This window comes from Suricata suricatta, chromosome 2 (genome assembly GCF_006229205.1).
Source record: "Suricata suricatta isolate VVHF042 chromosome 2, meerkat_22Aug2017_6uvM2_HiC, whole genome shotgun sequence".
Classification (NCBI taxonomy): Eukaryota; Metazoa; Chordata; class Mammalia; order Carnivora; family Herpestidae; genus Suricata; species Suricata suricatta.
In genome coordinates, this window is record NC_043701.1 from 100,925,439 (window position 1) to 100,935,822 (window position 10,384).

A 10,384-nucleotide genomic window follows, 5' to 3' on the forward strand; every position below is an offset into this window, starting at 1 on the left:
GCACCAGGCAAAAGTCACCACCAAGGGACCAGCTCCAGATCAAGGCCCCTCGGGGCTGCCACCTAGGCCCGTGACCAAGTTAATGAAGGAAGCTGCGAAGCCGGTCCCCATGCACCTGTCAGCTCCTGGTACTCGCCAGTGTTCTCCGTGAGTCAAAGTCCATGACAGGCTCATAAATGTTTAATAACTGGCTCTCCAGGAAAAAAAAAAAGATCTTATTTGTAGAATTTTCCAATTTCCATGGTATGCAGATGTCAGTATGGCCTAGCTCAAGCCACCAGCACAACGTCCCTGAACACAGAATAGGTAAGGCGCCTGGATGACTGAGTTGAATGTCCAACCTCGGCTCAGGTCATGATCACACGGTTCATGAGTTCGAGCCCCACATCGGGCTCTGTGCTGGCAGCTCGGAGCCTGGAGCCTGCTTCGGATTCTGCATCTCCCTTTTTCTCTATGCTCTTCCCCCACTCACACACACACTGTCTGTCTGTCTGTCTGTCTGTCTCTCTCTCTCTCTCTCTCTCTCAAAAATAAAAATAAAATTAAACAAAATTAAAAAGGATTGGGAAAGGGGACAGCAACCCGCTGCAGAGGGACACATCCACCAGACAGCCCACGTGAGCAGTCTCCAGGAGGAAGGACTAAACAACACGCTAAAATAATTAGGAACTGATGAACCTTTGTTTCTCACATAACTTACCCTAACATATGTTCACAGAATTTGCTTATTAAGGAGTCGGTGTTCAAGAACCGGGGTGCGGACTTCCGGGGACTGGAACAGCCCGCCCTCACGCGGGCACGCTGCTCGCCCCAGCACAGCCCCGGCAGAAGCCGAGCGGAGGGCGGAGGAGGGGAGCGAACGACTCAACCTGGCGCGGCCAGTCGGGAAGAACGTGAAATCCACGGGCACATGGCAGAGGACCAACCTGGTAGTGGTCGCACAGCAAGGCAGCCCCCTGTAGAGCAGGTGAAATGAGACGCCACGCCCCGCCTCGCGGGCAGCCCAGAGCTGCACACGTGATGTCCCTCGTCAGGGACGGGTTTCCTGCCAGAGGAAACACACAGACATGTCATCAGCGAACGGTCCTCTTCCCGGCCAGCTGCTCTCACTCACCGAGTCGTTTCTGAAAGACTCAAATTGATGACAAGTTCATCCAACATTTCTTAAGTCGTCCAAATGAGGGGCGCCTGGGTTGCTCAGTTGGTTAAGCATCCAACATGGGTTTGAACCATATTCACTTACATGTGGATTTTTTATGGGATGGCACTGCAAATGTATTTTCTCTTCCTTAGCATTTTCTTAATAACAATCTCTTCTCTCTAGCTTATGAGGGGGTGCCTGGCTGGCTCAGTCAGTAGATTGTGGGACTCTAGGTCCTGGGACTCTTGGTCTCAGAGTGGTGAGTCCACGCCCCATGCTGGACATAGAGATTACTTAAATAAATAAACTGTAAAAAGAATACAATGTATATACACAGAATATACAAAACACATGTTAATTGACCGTTTATGTTACCCATAAGGATTTTGGTCAACAATGGGCTATTAGTAGTTATGTTTTGGGGAAAGTCAATAGTTATATGTGGATTTTCGACAACACAAGGAATAAGTGTCCCAAACCCTCCATCATTCAAGGATAAAATGCATATACAATGCAGACCACATAGAATATACCCAGTCTTGGGGCGCCTGGTGGCTCAGTTGGTTAAGTGTCCAACATCAGCTCAGGTCATGATCTCACAGTTCATGAGTTCCAGCCCCTCGTCAGGCTCGATGCTGATAGCTCAAAGCCCAGAGCCTGCTTCAGATTCTGTGCCTCCCTCTCTCTCTCTGCCCCTCCCCTGCTCACACTCTGTCTCTTTCTCTCTCTCAAAAACAAATAAAACATTTTTTTAATTCTAAAGAATAAAAGTACATAACACCTGGGGTTTCATTTACATCTACCTGGCCAGATGTCTCCCTACCTCTCCCTCCTCCCCAACACACACATACATTCCTTTTCCCTGTTTCTTAGCCTAAAAGATGTTTGCGTTGGTCCCCAAATCACAGTTTTTCATCCTCCCCTTGCCCTGTAAGGGGCAGCCTAGCGGGAGCCAGCACCCACAGCCCGCAAGGCCCAGGGGGTCTCCCCGTGTCCCCGCCCTGCTTTATGTACTCCTTCTAAGTAAGCTTGTAATGGGGCCTGCTTCCCATACTCTGGAAGACTCCTCTGGCACCTGCTAAGCCGACTCGGACTCAGCCTGTTGGATCCGAAGTGCCTGACCGCGCCTTGGGCCCCACTCCGCCTGATTCCACTCCCCGTAGAGCTGGGTCTGTGTTGTTCTCAGGGACAGCGACACCTAGCCCTGCGTGACGTCGTGGGATGGCTACCAGCTGCCGCCTCGCCGGGGAGGCCGCACTGCAGACGGCGGAGCCAGTCCCTCCAGTCCCGGACTCTGACCGGGAACCAAGGAGACGCGCGTGCACATGAGAAATTACTGATCCAGCCCAGGGGCGCGCGAGTGCTGTGGGCGCACTGCTCAGGGACCGCGCACGCGCGCAAAGTCTGAGAATCCGGCGCCTTCCTTCCACGGTGGCCGCACTGGGGCTTCACACAATAGATCTTAAGAGACAAGTGAATTCGTTTGCAAGGTAAAACATTTAGCTGAACGAGACTGTAGACGCTGTGCTGAGTATTGCGGGGGCGGAACTGAATGGGCACCAGGCCTGGGTCCCAGGGACGGAACTCACAGCTGCAGGAAAGGAGGCTCCTAGGGCACTAGCATTGGGGGGGGCGGGGGGGGGGGTACAGGGCATCCCGAGAATTCAGGGGACGGCAAAGGGCACTCTGCATCCATGGGTGCAATGCAGCTTCTGTGCCAGGCCCTGGATGGGCACCAAGGATGGTGCTGCCTTCAAGGAACACCGACTCTAGCAGAGGGAGGCGTAAAAATGAGGACACCGACGCTGCATTTGACCAAGGTCTGCTCGGCATGCCGGCAGAGAGGGAGGCCGTGTTTCTGGCTCAGGGCCACAGAGATAAGCTGGAGTTTGATTTTGTTGTTGTTGTTGTTGTTGTTGTTTTGGAGAGTGTAAGCAGGGGAGGGACAGAAAGAGAGAGGGAGACACAGAATCTGAAGCAGGCTCCAGGCCCTGAACTGTCAGCACAGAGCCCAATGTGGGGCTTGAACCCACCAACTGTGAGATCCTGAACTGAGCCAGAGTCAGACACTTAACTGTCTGAGCCACCCAGGTGCTCCTAGTTCAACTGGAGTTCAAGTCAAGGAGATAAGGATGCACGTTCTGTGGGCAAAGACACAGATCAAAAGCCCAGCTGGGAGGGGGAGGTGGCAGATGGGGCCACCAGCCTTGGCTGGAGAAAAGTCACAATGGGTGAGAACATTGGAGACATGGCGGCCAGGGGAGACACTCAGGGGTAACCCTTTCATCTTGCGGACCCCCAAACCCGGAGAGTCGCCCGGAGCCATGAGCAGCCCACCTGCAAGGATGATAGACAGGCGCAGAACCAGCATCATCACCTTCTGCAGAGTCGCGTTGGCTTCCAGGGGTTCCCAAGGCTGCTGGAACAGCTGACACATCTCCACACTAAGGAAAACAACAGACGTTGGCCTTAAAGGGTGGAAACCGGTGAGGCGCGTGCATCCCTCATGTGCACAAGGATAAACCGTAACTCTACGCCCTGGCCTGGCTGTCTAGACCTTGAGGAAACACGGAGTCTCCTGCCGTAGTTTGAAGCACCCGTCCTGCAGCCACTAAGCCAAATATCTGCAGGACGGGTGCAGGAGTGAGAGAAAGAGAGAGAGAGAGAGAGAGAGAGAATTCCAAGCAGGCTTTGCACTGTTAGCTCAGAGCCTGATGCGGGGCTTGAACTTACTAACTGTGAGATCATGACATGAGCCGAAGTTGGACACTTAACCAACTAAGCCACGCAGGTGCCCCCAAATCTCTTCTGTTTTAAATTCCCTGACAGAGTGAGCCTACAATATCCTAGGACCCCATCTTCGGCCCCCAAAAAAGCAGAACCGTCAGCCTGCCCTCTTTCATGTATGACCTCCCTTTGTGACCCCACATGGGCTGAGGGACTTCCAGAACTCATAAGTCATGACCATTACTTTTCAGAGTCCCCTGGTGCTTGCTGCTGAGGCCATCTCACAACCACAGAGGGGTCCAGCCACCGCAGCGGCCCTGCTCAGTTCTGCTATCACACCACTGACAACACGGGCTCAGGAATTCACATTTACCTCTTACTTTTTTAACCCCAAATGGCTTTTGGCTCACTCTTTCTTGAGCTTCTACTCTTCAAAAATTCAGAGCCTTCCTCCAAGACACAACTGAGCATATAAATAACATCCTCTGTGAAGCACATTTAAAAGAATTTAACAAAGTGTGCGTCCATCTATTCTTATCCACCCCCCACCCCAGGGTGACATTAACTGATTAAGGGGACAACTTGCCCAAGGAAATTTCCTAATATTCCTTAAAAAGAAATACGGATCGGGGCGCCTGGGTGACTCAGTCGGTTAAGCATCTGACTTCAGTTCAGGTCATGATCTCACAGTCCATGGGTTCGAGCCCCGAATTGGGCTCTGTGCTGATAGTTCAGAGCCTGGAGCTGCTTTGGAATCTGTGTTTCCCTCTCTCTCTCTCTGCCCTTCCCATTTGCTCTCTGCTTCTCTCTCTCTCAAAATAAAATAAAGACATAAAAATTTTTTAAAAAATACAGAGATGGGTTAACAATGAAAGAAGACTGAAACCTCAGTGTTGAGTCGCCCACTGTGGGGCACCTGATGCTGGGGCAGACACCGTGACATCGCATCTGAGTAAATGCCACACCCAGAACTCTCCTGAACACCATGGCACCAAAGCAGTGTTTGTGGGTTTGTTTTTTTTTTTTAATGCAATTCTATGTTTTAACAGCATATTGTTTCAAATTTACTTTCCCTGGGGTGCCTGGGTGGCTCAATCAGTTGGGCATCTGACCTCAGCACAGATCATGATCTCGTGCCTCGTGAGTTTGAGCCCCGAGTCAGGAATCTGTGCTGACAGCTCAGAGCCTGCTTGAGATTCTCTCTCCCTCTCTCTCTCTCTCTGTTCCTCCCCCATTTGTGTTCTCTTTCTCTCTCAAAATAAATAAATAAACTTAAAAATAGGCTAGTCAGACCTCAGACCCATGACCAATGGGATTACCTGTTTGGGACATTTGGTGTCTTCCCCATGGCAGAAGCCAACGTTAAAAAGCGTGAGAACAGAAGGAGAAAAGAAGCAGGTAATCAAGCAGGATGACACTGGGAACCCAGCCTTGTGACTTCAGTAACAGGGTGGTGGCCACACAGCCAGTTCACAGCCAGCTGGTTTCTAGTATTGGGGGACAGGTTTAATTTCCCCCTCAGAGAACAGGAAATGTGGGGTTGGTGGAGAAGAGGGTTTTCTGGGACCACCTCCAACTCAAACGGAAATTCGGGGCAGAGCACAAAGTCCAATGCAGCATAGCCTGGGATCAGAGCCAGCACAGAGATGAGGCAAGAACCTCTAAAGCCAGCATGCAAATCCCAAGCAGTGATCATCCTTCTTGCCAAGAGATCCCTATTTCACTAACAAAGGGAGTCCTTCCAAGCCATAGAACAAGGCTGTAGCAGCAGGAAAAAGAGAAAACAGGTCAAGCTCTCTGGCGGATGAGCAAAGGTTTGATGACACCTCCAATCTCCCTGTGGGACTAAGAGAAAGGTAAGAACAGGCAGGGACCTTGGACCACCCACACGGTCCTGTCACACCCAGGAAGGATGGATTGGGACAGAACAGCGTCTCAGAAACTCCGCTCACCCAGGCACAGATATCCACCCTGAGGCAGAGAAGCTTCTGGAGCATGGTGAATAACAGGACGGGAGCAGGGTTCCCCTGACCTGCCTCTCAGGGATGGGGGCAGTGCTTGGAAGTGGATCAACCACAGCATTGGGTTGAATCTAGAAATGCAAAAAGCTGGAGAGCCTGGTTGGCTCAGTTGGTAGAGCATGAGACTCTTGATCTTGGGGTTGTATGTTCGAGCCCCACATTGGGTGTAGAGATTACTTAAAAATAAAGTCCTGTGGCCCCTGGGTGGCTCAGTCAGTTGAGCATCTGACTTCAGCTCAGGTCATGATCTCACGGTTTAAGACTTGCATTGAGCTCCACGCTGACAGCTAGCTCAGAGCCTGGAGCCAGCTTCAGATTCTCTCTCTCTCTCTCTCTCTCTCTCTCTCTCTCTCTCTCTCTCTCTGCCTCTGCCCTGCTCATGCTCTGTCTCTCAAAAATAAATCTTAAATTTTTTTTTATTTAAAAAATAAAATCCTTGGGGCCCCTGTGTGGCTCAGTCAGTTAAGGGTCCAATTTCAACTCAGGTCATGATCTCATGGCTCATGAGTTCAAACCCCATATTGGGCTGTCAGCATAGCACCCACTTTGAATCCTCTGTCTCCTTCTCTCTCTGCCCCTTCCCTGCTCTCACTCTCTTTCTCCTTCTCACAAAAATAAATAAATTTTAAAACATTACAAAATAAAATTGTTAAAGATGGAAGAAGTCAAGAACTTCCTGGCCCTTTTCAGGGGTGGTTACAACAGAAAGCACAATTTTCTGCATGAAGCGAGTGGCCTTATATTCTTTTTTTTATGGCTTTATTTTATTTTGAGAGAGAGACAGAGACTGAGCTGGGGAGGGTCATAGAGAGAGAGGGAGACACAGAATCTGAAGCAGTCTCCAGGCTCTGGCTGTCAACACAGAGCCCGACGTGGGGCTCAAACCCATGAACCACTAGATCATGACCTAAGCTGAAGTCGGATGCCCAACCGACTGAGCCACCGAGGTGCCCCATTGCCTTATATTCTTATTTGCTTGTCAAACAGTACACCCATTGGCAGTCAGAGCATATAAATTGAAAAATTGGATATATCCCTAGCCTGGATCAAGTAACTAGAAGAAGTTTTCACTTTTGAAAATGAAAGCATGGACTTTCACACACTGTTCAATAAACCCAAAACATACTTGAATGCCAAATGACGGGTCAAATCGTGAAGACACTGGACAAACACCAGCGTGAATCAAGTAAAGTCAAGAATAATACTTAACCTGGTTCAAGGTCATTCCTGCACAGTCCCATCTTGTAGTTCCTGCAGTGGGGCAAAAAGAAGTGAATCGGGTGTTTTCTTACCTTTGATCCACCAGTGGGATCTCCTGCCAGTACTCTGTCAATTCAACAAATCCCTTCAGGTATTTCTCAAAACTCAATAGTGGTGGGATCCTCTCTTCTTGCCCCGATGATATATTCTTCCCAGTGGCTGCATTAATAAGACTCTCAAGAATGGGTTGGAACAAAGTTCTCGTGGAGTTTACCCACAGAGAGTTGTTCATGGGAAGATCTTTCCACAAGAAAGCTATCCTCCTTAACACGATCTGGACTGCTTCTTCAAGCTGTGGATAAGTTAGATTCCGAATCAGAGATGGGTTGACAAACAAAGCTTCACTCAGATCACCTGTTTCACCAGAGATCTCTCCAGCTCTTTTTACAGCTTGCAAAAGGTTATCTGGATCCTGAGCCAATGTCAGCAACAGATTAAAGACAGTCCTGTTATCCTCCTGGAAGTTATTCCAGAGAACTTCCAAAGTGAGGTCCATCACCATTCTCAAGTACATCCCTATTCCCGTGCGGTCTTGTGATAGCAGCTTATCCAAAAATAGGATCACTTCCTGGGTTCTTTCCCATTTAGTGTTTTGAGGGCAACAAGGGACGGGAAGTGGATCAGGATGGAAGAAGTTTATCTGGTGGACAAGACTATTTATAGGAACAAAGCAATCCAAAATTTCTTCCCACAGGGAGACAGAATCCATACCAGATGTGTGAGTCCCATTATTGGAAGCTACCATTAGACGCTCCATAGCTCCGAAATTGATTTTCGCAGAAGTTAAGAATTCAGCAATTTCTTCTAAAATATCAGAAAAGTCTTTGGATTGGTTCACATAAGAGAATGTGCTAGATGACGTATTGACAGTATCGGAGCCTTGTGAAATATGAGGTTTGACCCCCATCATCCCAAAAATCAAGTCAAGAAATGGCATCAACAAGTTGTTTATATTTTCAGATAGGACAGGGTCTACATTTTTCAAAGTAGTTATTTCATTCACAAGATGTCGAACACTTTGTTGCAAAATGGAATAGAGACTGTTGAAGAATTTCATGGGGTCATTGGTGCTGGAGATGAAGTGAGATTCAAAAACAGTGGCCATCTTCCTGGAAACTTTCTGGGCTAGCCTGACGAGTTCCACAGTGGAATTCACTGAGGAAGCAAGGTCTCTCATTTCAGCAGTGTCCCTTACCAGCAAGGTCAAGGTGTCGGACATTTCCAACAGGGGCTCCAGGGCACCACTTTCTCCACCAGCTCTTGAGGTAACACCAAGAAATCTCCTGGTCGTTTCTAATGTTGCCCTATTCCTTAGAGGGAATGAATTATTGATAAAGGAAAGCAAACCAGTTAGATTAGCAAGTATGACTTCTTGGAGTGCGGGATACATGTTATGGAAGTCCATGTGAGGAGAGTTGACGAGCATGTCCATGAGCCCTGCTAGCTCAGTGGAAGTTTCTCTCACAAGCTGAAGGGCTGACCTAAGATTGTGATTGAGTTGGAAGAGACCTTCAGAACTGTTCACGTGGTGGACCAGCTGACTCACAACCCCAAGAAACTCCAAAGTATCTTCCATCTTATTTGTCCCTGAGGTTTCCGTTGGAAGAGCATTAAATAAATCTCTCATGAACTTAAGTCGTTGATGAATATCAAAATAAAACTGTCCATCGTCTAAAATAAATGGCCTTTTGATGAGATGATTTATAGCGTCTTTTAAACTTGAAAAAATGCTCATCAGTCTGTCTTCTTTCAAGATGGTAAGAAATTGATCCAGCATCAGAATTTCTAGAATTTTATCCTTTGGGACAAAACTATAAATAAATATGTTTTAATTTCATGTTCAGCCGTGAAAAAATTAAAACCTAGAGTCAGAAATTTGCCTTATAGGAGCATCATGGGGGAGTCATACAGTCTGCAAGATGACATGCTAACACACCTTCCAGAAGAAAATTAATACTTTGGTGCCAAATAATGAAAAGGGTGGAGGCATTTCAGGGATAATCCCCTCACAATGCCTCAAACCTAGCCACTTCAAAAGCCACATACTTTTGCTTTTTAGAAAAGACAGGAAGGTGAAATCAATAAAGTGCTTCTAGGGGTGTCTGGTGGCTCAGTCGGTTAGCCATCTGACTTTGGCTCAGGTCATGATCTCGCAGTCCGTGGGTCCGAGCCCTGCATCAGGCTCTGTGCTGACAGCTCAGAGCCTGGAGCCTGTTTCAGATTCTGTGTCTCCCTCTCTCTCTCTCTCTGCCCCTCCCCCACTCACACTCTGTCTCTCTCTGTCAAAAATAAGTAAAAATTAAAAACAAATTAAAATTAAAGTGCTTCTCACTGTAAGGGGTAACATCTTCCTGAACGTTCAAAGTCTTAGCAAATCGCTCAGACAGGTGACAGCTGTGATGTCTGAGTGACAGTCCCAGAATCCCTTTCCCATAAGCTGTGAGTCTCCATAAGTGACAGGTGGCTTCCTTCATGACAGGGGAGGATAAAGGGACGTCAGTGGCCAGTGTGCAGCATAAACACTAACGCAGGTGCCACTGGGAAGGGGTTTTGCAGATGCTGTTAAAGCCCCTGGTGAGTAAACTCTGCTCTGACATAGTAAGACATGATATTGTCCTGGGGCAGGGGGGGTGGGGGGGAAGGGGGCACTGTCCTCATCGCTTGGAAGGCATTCAGGGTGGGCATAGACCTTCCCTGACCTTGAAACCCCACATAGCACCTTCCTGCCTGTCACCTCCCCCCACCCTCAATGGCCTCCTGCCACAGTAATTTCCTCCCCATGGTATTCTGCCTGCTTGTAAGCGTGACTTCCGGACAGCCCGTCCAACTGACTTTGCACCTGCTTAGCCAGCCACCTAAAGCACGGAAGCCAATTCCTTGAATTAAATCGTTGTTCTGGTTCTATTTCTGTGGCTGAGCCCTGACTGACACAGACATCACAGAATGAATTAGAATTTTCCTCCAGCCTTTTCACAGGCAAGCTTCGAATAGAATAGAATGAAAACAAGAAAAAAAACAAAAAACAAAAAGCAACAAAAAAAAGATATATGAAAACAATTTAATGTGACTTTCAGTTTTAAAGTTTTAGAATTTTGGAGGCACCTGGGTGGCTCAGTTGGTTGAGCGACGCACTCTTGATTTCAGTTCAGGTCATGATCTCGTGGGTTCGAACCTCGTGTCAGGCTCTGTGTTGACAGTGCGGGGCCTGCTTGGAGTTCTCTCTCTCCCAGTCTCT

General features: G+C 48.4%; 1 protein-coding gene across 1 annotated transcript in view; it reads right to left on the reverse strand.

The window, feature by feature from the left end:
- Positions 1–10,384, reverse strand: part of ABCA13 (ATP binding cassette subfamily A member 13) — a 317,064-nt gene that overhangs the window by 230,785 nt on the left and 75,895 nt on the right. Inside the window, exons 18-21 of the mRNA XM_029919211.1 lie at positions 7,182–8,960; positions 6,989–6,991; positions 3,479–3,585; positions 927–1,045 (exon numbers count right to left, since the gene is read on the reverse strand). Coding sequence (XP_029775071.1) covers positions 927–1,045; positions 3,479–3,585; positions 6,989–6,991; positions 7,182–8,960 — 2,008 coding nt within the window. The remainder of the gene's footprint in view (positions 1–926; positions 1,046–3,478; positions 3,586–6,988; positions 6,992–7,181; positions 8,961–10,384) is intronic.